The sequence below is a fragment of the Salvelinus alpinus genome, chromosome 9 (genome assembly GCF_045679555.1).
Source record: "Salvelinus alpinus chromosome 9, SLU_Salpinus.1, whole genome shotgun sequence".
NCBI lineage: Eukaryota > Metazoa > Chordata > Actinopteri > Salmoniformes > Salmonidae > Salvelinus > Salvelinus alpinus.
The window spans coordinates 42,146,614-42,166,812 of record NC_092094.1 but is presented as its reverse complement, the minus strand read 5'-3'; the positions used below and the strand labels follow the sequence as shown (position 1 = coordinate 42,166,812).

Sequence of the window (20,199 nt, the reverse complement as noted above, 5' to 3'; positions counted from 1 at the left end):
TGGCCTCTGAGATGAATATTGAGCTGAATATCATCATCAAACAGCAAACAATTGAGAGTGTTTGTGGTCTGCAATTTGATAAATAAAACGTTGAACTTGAACTGGTCATTGGTAGCTACGTACAATGGACAGTGAGCTGGATGGAGGCGTTGGCCATCCCCACTTTGTTCTCTGCTATACAGGTCAGTATGTAGAAGTTGTCATCACGGCTCACGTTGACCAGGGTCAGGTTGATGGAGTGGACATTGGGCCAGTACACGTTGGACTGGACAGAGCAGGAGAGAAAGACAAGTGAGTGATACTGTAGGATAACTACAGTGCATTGGGGCAGACAATGTATTTTATTCAGATACAATTCTCTGCATAAAGCAGGTTAACTGCATTTTCAGAAAGCTATGAAATCACAAGCACACAAACACAGTTGGTGTCAGTTCCATTTAATTTCCTCAATTGGACATATATTTTATCTTCATAGCACAACAACAGAATTCCAGAATTGCCTGGAATCTAAATAGAATGCACCCTAAAGTTGTATTGTAGCTAAAACTAACTCCAAGGTCACACGCCAAGTTGTTTCCTGCAGCTACCTAGAGACAAAGCACAATGGTACGACCATTACAATGAAGAATAGCACAGTGCATTATGGGTCCCTTTGTGTGTGTCCTGGCTAACCCACCTGGTGAGTGTTGATGGAGTGGAGGTCATTGACGGTCCAGTCCACCTCAGGGAGGGGGGATCCAGATCCATTACAGGTGACGGTGACTCTGTCCCCCTCAATCACTGTGAGATTATAGTGGGTCACACTGATGTCCGGCAAGTCTGGTGGAGAGAGAGAGAGAGAGAGAGAGAGAGAGAGAGAGAGAGAGAGAGAGAGAGAGAGAGAGAGAGAGAGAGAATAGCAGCTAGACACAGCATACTTGAAATTCTGACTGAGACACTTTAAGCTGTTGTGAATTCTATTTGGGAGAGGGACAGGAAGGAACAAGCAGAGTTTCGGTGAGAACGGTGAGTGGTCATCACTGTTTTTGCTCGACTCTCATGAGACAAGTTATGTCAGGCGTTTAGGTCATTCTTATGAAAGTGATGTGGATGGCCTACCCACTGGGCACAGACAAAATTTAAACCTCTACTTTTGATTTACATTTAGTTGAGTTGACAACTAACGTGAATTCAACGTTAGTTGACAATCCATGGCAATGGATGTAGGTTAAATGTTGAGTGAAAAAATACTAAATTCCCCAAAATGTTGATGACAGGCCTAATTTTTGGGGTTGAAATGATGTGGAAACAATGTTGATTCAACCAGTTTTTTCAACCATGGGATGATTGGGGAGTGTGGATCATGGCAGCGGTGGCTCGTACCACAGAGGGAGATATTCATAGCCTGGAGAGGGATCTTGGAGGCTCCGTTGTTGCAGAATAACAGCTGGGTGTGCAGGCCAGCCTCCCCTCGCTGCTGCCACAGCTGAATCCAGCGGATATCACAGCCACACTCAAACACCACTTCTTCCAGCCTCCTGTGTGTGTGAGAGAGAGAGAGAGAGAGAGAGAGAGAGAGAGAGAGAGAGAGAGAGAGAGAGAGAGAGAGAGAGAGAGAGAGAGAAGAGAGAAGAGAGAAGAGAGAAGAGAGAAGAGAGAGAGAGAGAGAGAGAGAGAGAGAGAGAGAGAGAGAGAGAGAGAATAAGAGCAAGAGAATAAGGGAGAGAATAAGGGAGAGAATGAGAAAATATATGTTGAGAAACAACACAATGCAACTGTGGTCATTTATTGTGCAGTCAGAAGTAGGTGAAGGACATTGTTATCATTCAGCCCAGCCCTAAACATTCATCACAACATGCCTGGGGAGGAACTGGAGACATTCCATCTCATCTCCAGGCCAGGCTGGGCTAACTGTACCGTGTGACTGGGGCTGGGAGAGGGTGGACATGATTTGGACTTGCTTTTCCCTCAACAAACACAGGCCCTGCACTAGCCCTGGCTAAATCATTCATATTAAAAAACCCTCAGAGGTAAATGTCCGTACCTGCGTGAAAATCGGTGCAATCATCACATTTTATTAAACAAAACCCTGTGTGTTCACGCTATAGACTTCCTTTTTGCATGGGCCGCGTCGCGATCCACTGAATCCGCCGATGTCGGCCTATGCGGTAGACGGGCACTTTCCAAAGTCAGTGTTGTTGGAAATGATAGGATGCCAAAAAGTTACTTTCACGAAAACGTCTGTCAAGTCCAAATGGTTTGAACTAGAAACTATTTAGTCTACCCCACTATCGAAAGCTGAGACTCATAAGCATGTAGGATGTTTTGCTCTACGACGCCCACAAGCATCACGAGACACATCTGAAGGTAAACCTGTATCAGGAGGAAGACATGTATGGAAGTGAATTGGGCATTTCCACGTCAAAGGTATATGGGTCATTTTTTAAATATTTCATAGATATAGGATAGACAAATCAAATTATTTGTTTTTACTATCTGTTTTGCCATGTATGAATGTGTTATTCAATGCATTTTATGTGTTTATAGAAGTAAGACCAAATTCAATGTGTCATCCGTCAAAAATTATATTTAAAAAATTATAGCTATAGAGGTCCTAAAATTCAAAATCAATTATCTTTATGGTCCATGGTATGACTATCTTTTTAAAATACATTTTAAAATACATTTTGCAGTAGCTTGGTGGTAGTTGAACTAAATTCAAATCTAGGTAGTGTTTTCAGGAGTGAAATACTTCTTTTTGCCATGTAGCGGTGTATCTAACTACTGGAACTACACATCACTTTTTATCCACCAAAAAACATATATACAGTAGTTTGGACACACCTACTCATTTAATAAAAAATAAAAAATAAATTAACTATTTTGTACATTGTAAAATAATAGTGAAGACATCAAAACTATGAAATAACACACATGGAATCATATAGTAACAAAGAAGTGTTGATAAAAAAAGAGATCTTTCTTCAAAGTAGCCTCCCTTTTCCTTGATGACAGCTTTGCACACTCTTGGCATTCTCTCAACCAGCTTCATCATTTCCAACAGTCTTGAAGGAGGTCCCACATATGCTGAGTACTTGTTGGCTGCTTTTCCTTCACTCTGCGGCCCAACTCATCCCAAACCATCTCAATTGGGTTGAGGTCGGGTGACTTTAGAGGCCAGGTCATCTGATGCAGGACTCCATCACTCTCCATCTTGGTCAAATAGCCCTTACACAGCCGGGAGGTGTGTTTTGGGTCATTGTCCTGTTGAAAAACAAATGATAGTCCCACTAAGAGCAAACCAGATGGGATGGCATATCGCTGCAGAATGCTGTGGTAGCCACGCTGGTTAAGTGTGCCTTGAATTCTAAATAAATCACTGACAATGTCACCAGCAAAGCACCCCCACACCATCACACCTCCTCCTCCATACTTCACGGTGGGAACCACACATGCCGAGATCATCCGTTCACCTACTCTGCGTCTCACAAAGACACGGCGGTTGGAACCAAAAATCTCACATTTGGACTCATCAGAACAAAGAACAGATTTCCAGCAATGTCCATTGCTCGTGTTTCTTGGCCCAAGCAAGTCTCTTATTATTATTGGTGTCCTTTAGTAGTGGTTTCTTTGCAGCAATTTGACCATGAAGACCTGATTCACGCAGTCTCCTCTGAGCAGTTGATGTTGAGATGTGTCTGTTACTTGAAATCTGTGAAGCATTTATTTGGGCTGCAATCTGAGGTGCAGTTAACTCTCATGAACGTATCCTCTGCAGCAGAGGTAACTCTGGGTCTTCCTTTCCTGTGAAGGTCCCCATGAGAGCCAGTTTCATCATAGCGCTTGATGGTTTTTGCAACTGCACTTGAATAAACTTTCAAAGTTCTTGAAATTTTTCAGATTGATGGACTGTCGTTTCTCTTTGATTATTTGAGCTGTTCGTGCCATGATATGGACTTGGTCTTTTACCAAATAGGGCTATCTTCTGTATACCACCCCTACCTTGTCACAACACAACTGATTGGCTCAAACGCGATAAGGAGGAAAGAAATTCCACAACTTAACTTTTAACAAGGCACACCTGTTAATTGAAATGTTTTCCAGGTGACTACCTCATGAAGCAGGTTGAGAGAATTCCAAGAGTGTGCGAAGCCTGGAATGAGTAAGTGTGTCCAAACTTTTGACTGGTACTGCGTATACACACATTCCAATACAAAAACAGAGTCATGGGAAGTACAAATAAAACATCACAAATCACCTAGAAAAACAGTTACATTCCTCCACAAAGAAGTCCTGATTTCAATAATAAAATTGCCTGAACAGCACCAGAACATCAAGATAGAATGTATTTTGAATTTTGTTCCAGAAATTCAGTGTATTAAAAGGAACCTCAAGAGCTACCCAATCCTGTGAACGGTTAGGCAACATAGCAGTCTATACTTCAACAGTAAAGTTAGATAAGACGGAAGTTTATGAAGTAGGGCCTTATAAACAAAAAGGGAGTAATGTAGAGATATATGGGTATTTAGCGAAGTCCAGCCAATCTTTTAATACAAGATGCAGTGATGAGTATCAAAACTGTCACCTGTAACAAAAAAAAGTGCACTATGGGAGATGGCATCTAAAGGTTTAAGAGTAGCAGCTGCACTTTGAAAAATAATATCAACATATTCAAGAACAGATCAAAAAGGTTGACTGAATAATCTGCTTCCTACTGCTTAGAGAAAGGCACAATCTGTTTCTGTAGAAAAAGCCAACTTTAAATCTTAGCTTCTTAACCAGCTGATCTATATGTTTTTAAAATGTCAAATCCATATTAATCCAAATGCTTAAGTATTTATATACTGGAACACGTTTGATTGGAGAACCATCTAATGACTGAAGATTTAGTTAATCTGAAACATTCTCACGAGAGTTTAAAAACAACATGTATTTTGTTTTGCCTGTATTAAGCACACGTTTTCAATCAGCAAGTGATTCCTGCATAGCTATAATATCTGACTGTAGTTTTGACACAGCCAGATCAACAGTCAGGGCAATAGCATACATAATAGTATCATCAGCATATAGATGAAGTTGACCATTTTTAACAGATTGACCAATGGGATTTCTATAAACAGTGAAGAGAGCTGGTCCAAAAATTGACCCCTGTGGTACACCTTTATGTACTTCAAGAAATTCGGACTTAACCCCATCAAGTACAATGGGCTGAGTTCTGTCACTAAGACAATCATGAAACCATGAACAGGTGTCAGAGCTCATGCCTATCGAGAACAACTTATTCAATAAAATACAAACATCAGGAATATTTCCTGAAAACAATTTTAAATAAAAAATGTGGGTTATTGAGCCAACAATGATGGGCGCTGCACACTTAAGCAGACTGGGATCCAATTGGTCAGCCCCTGTGGATTTCTTGTTGTCTATTGCTAGCAAAGCATCTATGACTTATTTTTTCTGTAAATAGCCTAAAAGAAAAGCTTTGACTATCATTTCTCTGATCATTCAGCAAGTTTCCCCTATCAGCATCCAGCCCAATATCCCTGTGAATAGGCTTAAAAGTTCTTTCAAAGAGATTACTCGCTGAAATAAAATGGTGATTAAATGCATCAATGAGGCCAGTGTCTGAATTAATTTGTTGTGGCAGAGAGGAGGAAGTAGAACCCTTCAGGAATTTGACAGTTTTCCAGAATTTTGCCGGGTTCCCATTACAATCCGGGGGAGCGGTTACGTAATGATCAGATTTAGCCTTTCTGATTTGTCTTACACAATGATTCCTCAGTTGCTTAAACATTTGCCAGTTCGGGAGTAAGCCTGTGTTCCTGGCCTTGACCCAAGCATCATCTCTTTTATGAATGACTTCTGATAATTCCAGAGTGTACCAGGCATTCAATCTACCTTTAACCCTTACTTTTTTGAAGGGAGCATGATTATTCACAATAGTATTGAAGACATCTGCAAAAAGGCTAGATAAATCAGGTTCAGGGATAGCTGAAATACAATAAATGTCACTAAATTAAAGATAATGTAATTTTTTTTTTTTTAATTCACTGAAGTTTTTAAAAGTTCCTCTTTGTGATGACATAAGACTTAGATTTTGGTATTCTCACAACTCTAACACAAACAACTGGGTAATGGCCACTAATGTCTTGGGCGAAGACACCAGTAGAAATATCTCTCTCTCTGGTGTATTCGTTAAAATAAGATCAATCAGAGTTGACTTTAAAGGATCTTTAGGGTTGGCCGTGTAGGCTTAGTCACCAGCTGGGTTAGGTTTAGATCATTACACATGTCTTTTAGATATTTTGAAGCTTGCATTTCCCAATCAGTTCACTCAGCACAATAACTTCTGATTTAGTAATATATACTGTAAAAAAAAGATTTTGTTGTTTCAACTATATATTATTAAGTAACTGGTTTCACAGCCTTTTTTTGTACTAGCTGAACTTAACATTTTTAGTTGGCCCAAACTTTGCTACAACATGAGAAAACGTACAGTAGGCAAAAATTCTGTCAACTAAAAATGATGTCACGCCCTGGCCTTAGTTATCTTTGTTTTCTTTATTATTTTAGTTAGGTCAGGGTGTGACATGGGGGATGTTTGTGTGTTTTTTGTCTCGTCTAGGGTGTTTGTATTGTATAGGGGGTTTTGTAGAGTTCATGGGGTTGTGTTCAGTGTAGGTGTTTATGTAAGTCTATGGTTGCCTGGATTGGTTCTCAATCAGAGACAGCTGTCTATCGTTGTCTCTGATTGGGAGCCATATTTAAGGCAGCCATAGGCATTAGGTAGGTTGTGGGTAATTGTCTATGTGTAGTGTTTAGTGTCAGCACTATTTGTTTATATAGCTTCACGGTTGTTTTGTTAGTTTGTAAAAGTGTTTGTTTCCTCTTCATTATAAAGAGAAGATGTATCATTATCACGCTGTGCCTTGGTCCTCTCTTTCACCTAACAACGATCATGACAAATGATGTGTTCGCTCAATTTGTCTAATACTGTATGTTCATTCAACTAGATATTATTATTTTGTCATCTTACCAAAAAAAGTCTGTCGAACTAACTACACACACAGTGCTTTTAATATACAATGTTTACTTACATATTTGACACACACTGAAATACATGTTTACTTATACTTTAGTATTCATGTCCTCACCTGGTATTTAAACTCAGAATCTCTTGGTTCACAGCATTCCAATCTTCCTGCTATGTCACCATGTCTGTGTATATAACTCACCTGTATTGCTACACTTTGTACTTCAAAATAAAGCTCAGCTCTGGTAAAAGTACAATCAATAAAAATGATTTTATTTATCATAGTGATTAAGATTAAAACAGGGTAATTTGCCCCACCAACATTAGACAACTATAGAGAAAAAAAAAAGAAGTAAATCAAATCAATGATGGGGAAATGAGTCAGATTAACTTATAATTGACACAGACATGGTGGCGTAGCAGGAAGATCAAAATGCCACCAAGAGGTTGTGAGTTCAAATCCCAGGTGAGGACATCATAATTGCTGTATAAATTAACATGGACAACGTATGTTAACGTGTGTCAAATATGTATTTTGAAAACTGTGTATGTTAACAGCACTGTGTTTGTGTGTAACTAGTTCCACATCCTTTATTAGGTAAGATGCCAAAATCATAATTTCTTGTTGAAAGAACAAATGATACAAATTGAGCAAACACATCATTTTAAGTTGACTGAATTTTTGCCCACGTTTTCTCATATTGGAGCTAAGTTCAGGTAACAAGAAGGATGTGGAACCAGTTACTTAATAATAATTAGTTGAAACAACTAGATTTTTTGGTGTTTTTTTTTGTACGTTCTGTTAACATATGACTCCAAAGTGAACTGTTCTTGCAATTTATAGTCTAAGGCATTTCAGATTTACATATCATTTTCACAAAGTAGTTTGTAGTGAACTACTTTTTCAAAGTAACTTTGGTTAAATAAACTGTATTTTTCTTGAGGGTAGATTTAGAGTAGCTTAACTTCTCCCATTGGTAGCTTGGTAAACTATATTTTTAGAGTAGCTTCCCCAACACTCTCCATATGTTAGCTTAGTAGAACCCCCCCACCCATCGCCCCCCTCCAAGGGCTGGGAGCAGATGGACCTGATTTGGACTTCCCCTCAACAAACACCGGCCCTACACTAGCCCTGGCTAAATCATTAATGTCACATTAATGTGAAAGATACAGATGACACATTTTAAAATGATAGCAGGGTAAAGCTGACATCGTTTTCATACAAACTAAACGTTTTCTTTGTAGAACTACCCAGAGCAAATACACTTTGAAACTCATATGCTTTGGTGGGTGGCTGTAAATGTCAATATTGAAAATAGAATATCACAGTGCTTGAGCATGAGGATGTACTGTACAGTAAGGCTCATATTATTCTGAAAAAGGATCAATGATGGTTGGAGAACAGAAGGGAGGGAGGGGTGTGATGTCAGTACCCTGTGATGTTCCACACATGCAGTACCCACGACCCCCCTCACACCCCGGCCCTCCAGATCCTCACACCCAGGCAGCTCCGGTGAAGAGTGTGGGGCTCTGATTAGACAGACTGGGTAGATATCACTGTTCGCTCACCCTCTGCTGCTTCAAACAAACCTTTATATGGCATCCTGTAATTTCCTCAATTTTACCCCTAAGATCGATTCTCCGGTACTTTAATATACTTTTTAGCCAGTAGTTCTGAAAGTAGCACTCACCGAAAATTGAGATTTCTTGGCTAATTTAGATAAAACAGTAATTCTGTTCATGAACTACACTTTGACACATCCAGCCTAAAGCAGGAGCTTAAACAATATTAGTAGTCGCCAAAGTTCAAGAAGATTCTTTAAGACACATTTATCCAGACATTTCCTATTCATTAAGATTAGGAGAATGGGTCAAATGAATAGTCCTCACAATTCTTGTACAATAATCAAATATTCAACGTGCCCATTGTTCTCACAGCAATTACAACACTATTCCTTTTCTTTCTTTCATCCTCATGGGAAAACTACTTTCCACTTTTGACATCTTTCCTGACTTTGCAATTATCATCACATTTGTCACATTTGTCTATGGACCAGAAAAGACTATGAAGTGGCAGTTAGGATGTCTAATCCCTTTAGTTCCACATGATGTGCACCACTCGCTTAAAGGGCCCTGTCTGCCTGCTGCATGGCTCTCTAAGGGCCTAGCTTGTCCCCCTACAGGGCTGGGGAGAGGAGCTTCTATCTGATCTCCATGGGTGGTAGAGCACAGCACACTGGGTCCAACAAATGGAAAGAGAAAAAAAACACCTAGACCTGGACGACATTTCATTAACACTGCATAATCTCAGCTAGCTGTGTGCATGCACGCTTATTGATGAACCAATTTTGCAAAATAGAGATAACCTCTCTCATTTACAAGATGGGGTCAGAGAGTGTCAAGTCAAATAAAATCTCATTTGATTTGATACATGCTTCGTAGACTAACAGTGAAATGCTTACTTATGGGTCCTTTTCCAACAATGCAGAGTTAAAGATAATATAAAACATTTAATAAAAAAGAGAATTAGTGACAGAAGGCATAAATGGTCCATAGACAATAAAAATTATGAGTAAAAACAACATGGCTATACACAGGGAGTAGAAAACAACATGGCTATATACAGGGAGTAGAAAACAACATGGCTATATACAGGGAGTAGAAAACAACATGGCTATATACAGGGAGTAGAAAACAACATGGCTATATACAGGGAGGAGAAACTAACATGGCTATATACAGGGAGTAGAAAACAACATGGCTATATACAGGGAGTAGAAAACAACATGGCTATATCCAGGGAGTTGAAAACAACATGGCTATACACAGGGAGTAGAAAACAACATGGCTATATACAGGGAGTAGAAAACAACATGGCTATATACAGGGAGGAGAAAACAACATGGCTATATACAGGGAGTAGAAAACAACATGGCTATATACAGGGAGTAGAAAACAACATGGCTATACACAGGGAGTAGAAAACAACATGGCTATATACAGGGAGTAGAAAACAACATGGCTATACACAGGGAGTAGAAAACAACATGGCTATACACAGGGAGTAGAAAACAACATGGCTATACACAGGGAGTAGAAAACAACATGGCTATATACAGGGAGTAGAAAACAACATGGCTATATACAGGGAGTAGAAAACAACATGGCTATACACAGGGAGTAGAAAACAACATGGCTATACACAGGGAGGAGAAAACAACATGGCTATATACAGGGAGTAGAAAACAACATGGCTATATACAGGGAGTAGAAAACAACATGGCTATATACAGGGAGTAGAAAACAACATGGCTATACACAGGGAGGAGAAAACAACATGGCTATATACAGGGAGTAGAAAACAACATGGCTATATACAGGGAGTAGAAAACAACATGGCTATATACAGGGAGTTGAAAACAACATGGCTATATACAGGGAGTAGAAACTAACATGGCTATACACAGGGAGTAGAAAACAACATGGCTATATACAGGGAGGAGAAAACAACATGGCTATATACAGGGAGTAGAAAACAACATGGCTATATACAGGGAGTAGAAAACAACATGGCTATATACAGGGAGTAGAAAACAACATGGCTATATACAGGGAGGAGAAACTAACATGGCTATACACAGGGAGTAGAAAACAACATGGCTATATACAGGGAGGAGAAACTAACATGGCTATACACAGGGAGTAGAAAACAACATGGCTATATACAGGGAGTAGAAAACAACATGGCTATACACAGGGAGTAGAAAACAACATGGCTATATACAGGGAGTAGAAAACAACATGGCTATACACAGGGAGTAGAAAACAACATGGCTATATACAGGGAGTAGAAAACAACATGGCTATATACAGGGAGTAGAAAACAACATGGCTATATACAGGGAGTAGAAAACAACATGGCTATATACAGGGAGTAGAAAACAACATGGCTATATACAGGGAGTAGAAAACAACATGGCTATATACAGGGAGTAGAAAACAACATGGCTATACACAGGGAGGAGAAAACAACATGGCTATATACAGGGAGTAGAAAACAACATGGCTATATACAGGGAGTAGAAAACAACATGGCTATATACAGGGAGGAGAAACTAACATGGCTATACACAGGGAGTAGAAAACAACATGGCTATATACAGGGAGGAGAAACTAACATGGCTATACACAGGGAGTAGAAAACAACATGGCTATATACAGGGAGTAGAAAACAACATGGCTATACACAGGGAGGAGAAAACAACATGGCTATACACAGGGAGTAGAAAACAACATGGCTATATACAGGGAGTAGAAAACAACATGGCTATATACAGGGAGGAGAAAACAACATGGCTATATACAGGGAGGAGAAAACAACATGGCTATATACAGGGAGTAGAAAACAACATGGCTATATACAGGGAGTAGAAAACAACATGGCTATATACAGGGAGTAGAAAACAACATGGCTATATACAGGGAGTAGAAAACAACATGGCTATATACAGGGAGTAGAAAACAACATGGCTATATACAGGGAGTAGAAAACAACATGGCTATATACAGGGAGTAGAAAACAACATGGCTATACACAGGGAGTAGAAAACAGCATGGCTATATACAGGGAGTAGAAAACAACATGGCTATATACAGGGAGTAGAAAACAACATGGCTATATACAGGGAGTAGAAAACAACATGGCTATATACAGGGAGTAGAAAACAGCATGGCTATATACAGGGAGTAGAAAACAACATGGCTATATACAGGGAGTAGAAAACAACATGGCTATATACAGGGAGTAGAAAACAACATGGCTATATACAGGGAGTAGAAAACAACATGGCTATATACAGGGAGTAGAAAACAACATGGTTATATACAGGGAGTAGAAAACAACATGGCTATACACAGGGAGTAGAAAACAACATGCCTATACACAGGGAGTGCATACCAAATGGATATCACAGCCATCGTTATACACTAGGTAACACGCAGTTCTGGCTCAGAGGCGGGAAGAGTCACACTCACAGAGTTAATCTCTTCAAATGATGATCTATTTGGTTACAATGAACGGACTAATTTGGTTTGGTGCAGTATTCTGTTCTGTCCAAGGTCAGTGTAACCTGGGTTCACTGTTCCATGTGTGTCTGATGCAACTCTGATGAGTGGTGAGCAAAGGCTTCCCACTTAAGACATAACAACAAAAGTTATGAAGTGTGTGTGTGTGTGTGTGTGTGTGTGTGTGTGTGTGTGTGTGTGTGTGTGTGTGTGTGTGTGTGTGTGTGTGTGTGTGTGTGTGTGTGTGTGTGTGTGTGTGTGTGTGTGTGTGTGTGTGTGTGTGTGTGTGTAGGCAGATGGTCTCTCTTACTCAGTACCATGACAACATAAAGATAGCCAATGGGGAGTTTGGCCATAGCACTGATTTACTGATTATGGCCTGTGAGACTTAAATCATTTGCATGTCTTCCACTGACCTGATTAAAACATCAAATTAACCTTTGGAAAGGTCAAGGTGTCGTGCAGCTAGAAAAACACATGGGAGTCCCGTAGCCTATACGAAGAGCTGGAAATTGCTAATCACATATAACTTAATCATTGTTATTTCCTGTTATGTATTATACATTGGTATCTGCTTTTAAATGGCTAACTTAGCAAGTGATAGGTGGGTATAGACATTGTATAGAATGTGACAACAGAGAAATACATTTTATTTCATTTAAATTTGTATTAACTTGTACTTGTAGTTATTCAGGGTAGCCCAATTGAGACCAGGGTCTCATTCCCAATGGTACAAACATTTTGTCACAATCATTTACATTCCAATTAAAACAAGAATAATACAAATAACCACAAGGCACAACCTCAACACCACAATTTCAACAAATAAACCACTAGAATCAATCGAATCAACTGCAATCCTCAATGAATTAATTCAACACCAGAGTCGTAAACTGCTCTAGCAGCACCAGAGAATCAAGATGCCAACAATGGGGGGCACTAAAATGATTTACCTAAATTGGTCAAGACCAGAGGGACCTCAAGAGTTAACAATCCTTCGAGAAGGTTTGGTAGCTCATTATTTTATATGTTAGCAACAAAGTTAGGTAAGTTGGAAGCTTGTGTAGTACAGCCTTTTAAACAAAAAGGGAGTAATGAATTGATCTAAGGGACTTCAATGAGGACAAGCCAAACTTTTGATACAGGATGCAGTGGTGAGTATTAAAACTGTCACCAGTGATAAAATGAATGGCCCTATGTTAGACAGCATCCAAAGGTTTAAGAGTAGTGGCTGCTGCAATCTGGTAAATGGAATCACCATAGTCAAGAACTGGCAGGAAAGTTGACTGTACAATCTGCTTCCTGCTATTTAGGGAGAGCCTAGATCTGTTTCTGAAAAAGAAGCCCACTTTGAATCTTTGCTTTTAAACTGTGTGTTTTTTAAACAGGAAGTCTTTGTCAATCCAAATGCCCAGATATTTGTAGGTGGGAACCCAATCAATGGAAGAACCATCCAATGAATAAATATGTAGCCCATCTGAAACATTCCCGCGAGAACTAGAGAACAACATGTATTTAGTCTTGCCCGCATCAAGTACAAGTTTTAAACTAACCAAGGTAAGGTATCAAGGTCAGATTGCAGCTCTAACATAGCCTGGTTAACAGTTGGGGCAATGGCATACACAGCAGTGTCGTCTGCATACAGATGAAAAATATGGACCAATATTATTTCTATAAATAGTAAAGAAAACAGGTTCTATTACTCACCCATTCAGTACTATATTATACAGTACAGTATTGAACATGAAATCATGCGTAGGGAGGTGTGGCCTGAATCAAAATAGCTCCCATTTTCTAGCTGGACTGGGAATTGAACTGCCTGCCACATACGCTTACCATGATAAATTAGACACAACGGTTTTTCATCAGTTAAACGTAAAGTTGGTGATGAGCAATTTAACAAGATCCTTACAGTACGTGAGTGCTCACTTAGTGGCAATAGCTATGCCAATACACCTAAAAGATCCCCCATAAACTACTCTACTGTATTCTCTAGGCAAACTGGCTAATGTTAATGTTAGCTGTACACATTTGAGTTACACACGAGTTACACACGAGTTAGTGTCGCCATACTTAGTGAAATCCCAGTTACACACAAAATGTTATTTATATATATATATATAGTGCCAAATAAGGGTTATTTGGCTTGTAACCATAGCGGAACCCTGATTTGGTGCTATATGGAACCTTTTTTTGAAGGTTCTATAAAGAACCATGCTCATAAGGTTCTAAATGGAACCTGTATGGTGCCAAAAGGAACCCTTTCCTAAGGTTTTATAAAGAAACGTTTTCATGGTTCGTTATAGAAAGTTTATGGAGAATGGTTTTATAAAGAACGTTTCTCAGTCTCAAAGGTTCTTTGTAGAACCATACAGGGATTTCTATTCTGATTTAATTGCCATATTATATTTGTAAAATTCCATAGGTTTTATTATTGTGTTTATTATATGGGTCAGTATGGTTCCACATACTGTAGAACCATCACCCTGCCCAAAACATTATTGAGGAACCAAGATTGTTTTAATGTGTACAGGATTTATGCAGTTTCCCTGGTTGGATTTGCATTAAACACAAACTGAGAGCGACCAGAGAGGAGCTGAACACTGCAGCAAAGGAATATGGCAAAATCAAATTTGTATTTGTATTTATTAAGGATCCCCATTAGCTGCTGCCAAGGAATTTACTGACCTGCGATCGCCTAACCTAATCTACAGTATGTAATCTCATTTTATAGATGTGGACCATATTGGAGAGATCCAATAATATTTCTCTAACATATCCATAACATATCCAATAATGTTTGAGCAGGGAGGGTAATAATTGGAAAGGCTGAGATTACTCTATCCACATGCATAAAACTAAATTGAATTTAGGTTCTCTCCCCACGTGGTAATAATGTTCGGTGAATACATAAATGATCTGGCATGGCCCAAGGAGAAAGAGGAGGGGGGGGATTAAGCCCAAATTAAGAGCAGAGGCTAATTCAAGGCAGTGAATATGAATAGAACAGGGGCTAGGGATGTAACACCCTACCTTCCTCCTCAAAGATTACAGAAGCATTAGGATGACACCAGGCTTCTCTCTGCGTGGTCTTATTACCTTTCTGGTGACGTCTCAAATGATTATTGGAGCCAGGGATTAAATTGGCTTTCCTGCATCGTTAGTCTGAACCCCATACGAGAGGCCATTGTTTAATCATACTGTAATTACAGATTTAAGTCCTCCTGTCGCCACAATCTAATTATCAATCAAACAGGGTGTCACACAATTCAGGCACAGCCTATCAGTTAAACAACTGAGAAGTTAGTCAGTTCAACTCACAATAAAGCCCAGAATCAAGACTTCTTCAGAAAATACTATATATATGATGTACTAAAATGTAACTATCTACGACAATGAACAAAGGCAAAACGACAAGAAAACAGCTCTGACATATCCCTGAGCATCAAGCTAAAATTGCACATCATTATTTTCAAATGTGGACGGAATTGCCAACTCCAAAGCATGGTAAAGCATATCTATTTGAATCCATATGGATGATGTGGCAATAAGTCAAACAGCAGCTAGGATACAAAGAACAATATGTCTGAAACACGCTGTGCTCTGGTTCTACTTCCTTATATGGGTTTGGGAACTGTTTTGTTGATCCTGATACAGTGACAACATGCTGCTAAGCTGTCACTGGCTCTGAAAGCAGCAAGGGGGTGGAAATAGTTGTCATTGACCCTCATTTTAAATGACACGCGTGGATGCTAGTCTGCATATCTGCCAGGGTCTCACTTCAGGCATGAGGAATGTTTGAGCAACCACAACCAGTCACAGAAGTGGCAGAAGGAAACGGGAAGGAAGGAAGGTAGGGAGGTGGAAGTGTGAGAGATGAGGTGAGATTGACGTCTCATTGTGTGGGTAAGTGAGACAGTGCTGTGTCCTTGGCGGATGTTTCCTGATGCCCTTGTGTTCGTATCAGATGGCCAGGCAGACAGACACTGGTAGGCAGCACTGATGCTATTGAGCTCCCTGTCCGAGCTTTGGTGTTGATGTCTCCTCTGTGACAGAGAGCTGTAAGGGTAGTTTACTGCTGCTTTGAATGCCTGACACAACAAAGCCAGCCCACTCTGTGTGGTCGGTCCACACTCTGACTGCGGTTACTCCCAAGATTACTGCAAGCTCATTTTTCCATCTAAAATCCATATTTCATAGTGATAGATATTGCCTCCTGTCAGTCCATGGCTAACATCTTCATAGAAAGTCCATGAGTCGCATCTTCAATGACCAAGATTGTTACCATTTGAGCGTAGCGACAGATGTATTCATCCCTAAAAATCCTGTTACTGTATGATGACAGAATTACACTGAACAAAAAAACAAGGCAACATGCAACAATTTCAAAGATTTTACTGAGTTACAGTTCATATAAGGAAATCAGTCAATTGAAATACATTGATTAGGCCCTATTCTATGGATTTCACATGATTGGGAATACAGATATTTTTTTTGAAGTAGGGGCGTGGATCAGAAAAACCAGTCCGAATCTGGTGTGACCACCATTTGCCTCATGCAGAGCGACACATGTCCTTCGCATAGAGTTGATCAAGCTGTTGATTGTGGCCTGTGGAATGTTGTCCCACTCCTCTTCAATGGCTGTTCGAAGTTAGTGGATATTTTTATTACATTTTTATTTTATTGAACCTTTATTTAACTAGGCAAGCCAATTAAAAACACATTCTTATTTACAATGACGGCCTACCAAAAGGCAAAAGGCCTCCTGTGGGTACGGGGGCCTGGGATTAATATTATTTTTAAATAATTACAATATAAATATAGGACAAAACACACATCACAACAAGAGAGACACAATACTACATAAAGAGAGACCTAAGACAACAACATAACAAGGCAGCAACACATGACAACACAGCATGGTAGCAACACAATATGACAACAACATGGTAGCACAAAAACATGGTACAAACATTATTGGGCAAAGTCAACAGCACAAAGGTCAAGAAGGTATAGACAACAATACATCATACAAAGCAGCCACAACTGTCAGTAAGAGTGTCCATGATTGAGTCTTTGAATGAAGAGATTGAGATAAAACTGTCCAGACTATTGGCGGGAACTGGAACACGCTGTCATACACGCCGATTAAGAGCATCCCAAACATGCTCAGTGGGTGACATGTCTGGTGAGTATGCAGGCCATGGAAGAACCGGGGCATTTTCATTGTGTACAGACCCTTGTGACATGGTGCCATGCATTATCATGCGGAAACATGAGGTGATGGCGGTGGATGAATGGCATGACAACGAGCCTCAGGTTCTCGTCACGGTATCTCTGTGCATTCAAATTGCCATTGATGAATAGCATTTGTGTTTGTTGTCCGTAGCTTATGCCTGCCCTTACCATAACCCCACCGTCACCATGGTACACTGTTCACAATGTTGACATCAGCAAACCGCTCGCCCACACGATGCCATACACAGTTGATACCGGGATTAATCCGTGAAGAGCACACTCCTCCAGCGTGCCAGTGGCCATCGAAGGTGAGCATTTGCCACCTGAAGTCGATTATGAAGCTGAACTGCAGTCAGGTCAAGACCATGGTGAGGACGACGAGCACGCAGATGAGCTTCCCTGAGACGGTTTTTGACAGTTTGTGCGGATATTCTTCGGTTGAGCAAACCCACAGTTTCATCAGCTGTCCAGGTGGCTGGTTTCAGACGATCCCAGGGGTGAAGAAGCGGGATGTGGAGGTATTGGGCTGGCGTGGTTACATGTGGTCTGCGGTTGTGAGGCCGGTTAGACTTACTGCCAAATTCTCTAAAACAACGTTGGCGGCTTATGCAAAAGAAACTAACATTAAATTCGCTGGCGACATCTCTGGTGGACATTCCTGTGGTCAGCATGCCAATTGCACGCTCCCTCAAAACTTGAGACATCTGTGGCATTGTGTTGTGTGACACAACTGCACATTTTAGAGTGGCTTTTTATTGTCCCCAGCACAAGGTCCACCTGTGTAATGATCATGCTGTTTAATCAGCTTCTTGATATCCACACCTGTCAGGTGGATGGATTATCTTGGCAAAGTAGAAATGCTCACTAACATGGATGTAAACAAATGTGTCCACCAAGTTTGAGAGAAATAAGATTTATTTTGCGTATGGAACATTTCTGGGATCTTTTATTTCAGCTCATGAAACATGGAACCAACACTTTACATGTTGTGTTTATATTTTTGTTCAGTATATAACAAATTAACAAGGAATCAGAAGGGATGGCAGGGAGCACTAATCAATATGAGCGACATCGTTATGAGTGCATGAACATTTCTACATAGATCAACTTAATTCCCTCCAGTTTTGCAGCAGTCCTCTTTGCTAAGCAGCTTATTATCTATATCTTCTGAGCGATCACCTCAGGCTAACAATCAATAATAAAGCAACACTGGCATTATTCAGTGAACGCAGGCCGACAGCTCCAGCTACGTATTGAACAGCATGTTTGGCTCTGCGTTCTCTTTGATCTTGGTGGTATGAATAATAACAGCCTCGTATCACAGTTGTGTTCAAACAATACACTGTTATTTCTTCAAACTTTTCTTCTGTCGAAGCTACAGTGTAGGCTTTAGAGGGTTGTTAGTTACATTTTAGTTCTGGCTTGGAGTTTAGTCTTGAGGGTGTGTCGGGGTTAATTGTTGCAAACCCAAACTGAAAGCAGGGGTCATGTGTAATCACGCCAGCAGATGGACATGCCAGCTCTGAGCTTTGGGGCATGCACAGGGTGAATGACTGGCACCAAACAAATACCCTGTTCTTCTTATTCCCTCTCAGCTGAAAATGTGTTCCTTTCATGTTGGTAGAGCCAGAGACTCATAAATGTGTTTTCATCAAGAAAAAAAAAGTATGCTTTTTTAAATTCAGAAATGCACAACTTCACGTTATTGCGATAGATACGTTCGTTGACAGAGTATTTTGTAATACTATGATATTCAACGTCTATTTAGTCTGTGAATTGTATGCACTTTATAGATGAAGGATGATTAGCCTACGTGCCACCATTTCCATGACTGATCAAACTAATCAGAAAGGGCCTATGAAAGGGATTACAGGATTTAGCTATCACAGTTTAGGATGTTTTAAAGTAACACCACATTCCAAAGCCACCATTGACTCCAGGGCTGAATACATGGCAATTCAGACATGGACCGATGCACACCTAATTATTTTAGGATTTTAATTAAGAGGCCGATCATTAGAGATTCCACTCCTACAGTATGATTAATCACAGTGGACATTTTGGCTGTAATCCCCATCCAGGCATCCAGGTAGCAGTGGCATATTAAAATGGACATAAAAAAAAGAAATGGGGGGGGTGCTGCTGCCCTTTCCATTCCTAATACGGTTTCCCTTTTTTTTAACCTTGTGTTGTACCCAGTTCTGGCTAGGATGAAGTCCCGGCAGAGCAGAGCTCCCACTCACCTGCTCTCTAATTGGCTGCGCCATCATTTGGATGTCTGGGCAGAGTTCCATTTGGCTAATGGACACCACCTGCACTGTCATTATTTCAGAATTAACAAAAGTACAGCTAAGCCTGATCCTGGTGGTTGTCCGTTGGAGACTAAAGGCAAGCTGGAATGTAGGCAAATTATGCCATCATCATGTTCCAAGATTACTTTCCCTTAGTTTGGTGAGAAAATGTTGTTCTATCATGGGATGATAAGGCATGAAGGCTGTAAAACTGACATGATTCTGTTGTTTTGTGACATGCCTGATCTGATGTGTTCTTAATAATATCACTCATGTGTCCCAGCTCGTTCAAAAATAGATCATCTCTTCACACTTACTGACACAGACATATCCTAGCTGTTCATAAAGGCCTTTCTATAGAGGCCATGCAGGATTAAAGAAAGGTCACCAGTAGAAAGATGATTTATGATGCTCCTGGCCCCTGGCACAGCGGCTTTGTGGCCACAGAGAAAATGTTTGTTGAAGCTACTGAATGTGCCTTTGTGCTTCTGCTGCAAATAATCTTGTATTGTATCATCTTTGATGCATCTACTGCAGATTTGCCATTTAGCAAACCCCTACCCTGATACCATTTACAGGCATTGTGAGTGGCTG

At 40.2% G+C, this 20,199-nt stretch overlaps 1 protein-coding gene across 4 annotated transcripts in view; it reads right to left on the bottom strand.

Moving 5' to 3' along the window:
- ntrk3a (neurotrophic tyrosine kinase, receptor, type 3a) overlaps positions 1-20,199 on the bottom strand; it is a 256,450-nt gene that overhangs the window by 127,696 nt on the left and 108,555 nt on the right. For all 4 annotated transcript variants that reach the window (XM_071326246.1, XM_071326248.1, XM_071326247.1 and 1 more), the window contains exons 5-7: positions 1,363-1,517; positions 677-819; positions 124-265 (exon numbers count right to left, since the gene is read on the bottom strand). In XM_071326246.1, the coding sequence (XP_071182347.1) occupies positions 124-265; positions 677-819; positions 1,363-1,517 (440 nt within the window). The remainder of the gene's footprint in view (positions 1-123; positions 266-676; positions 820-1,362; positions 1,518-20,199) is intronic.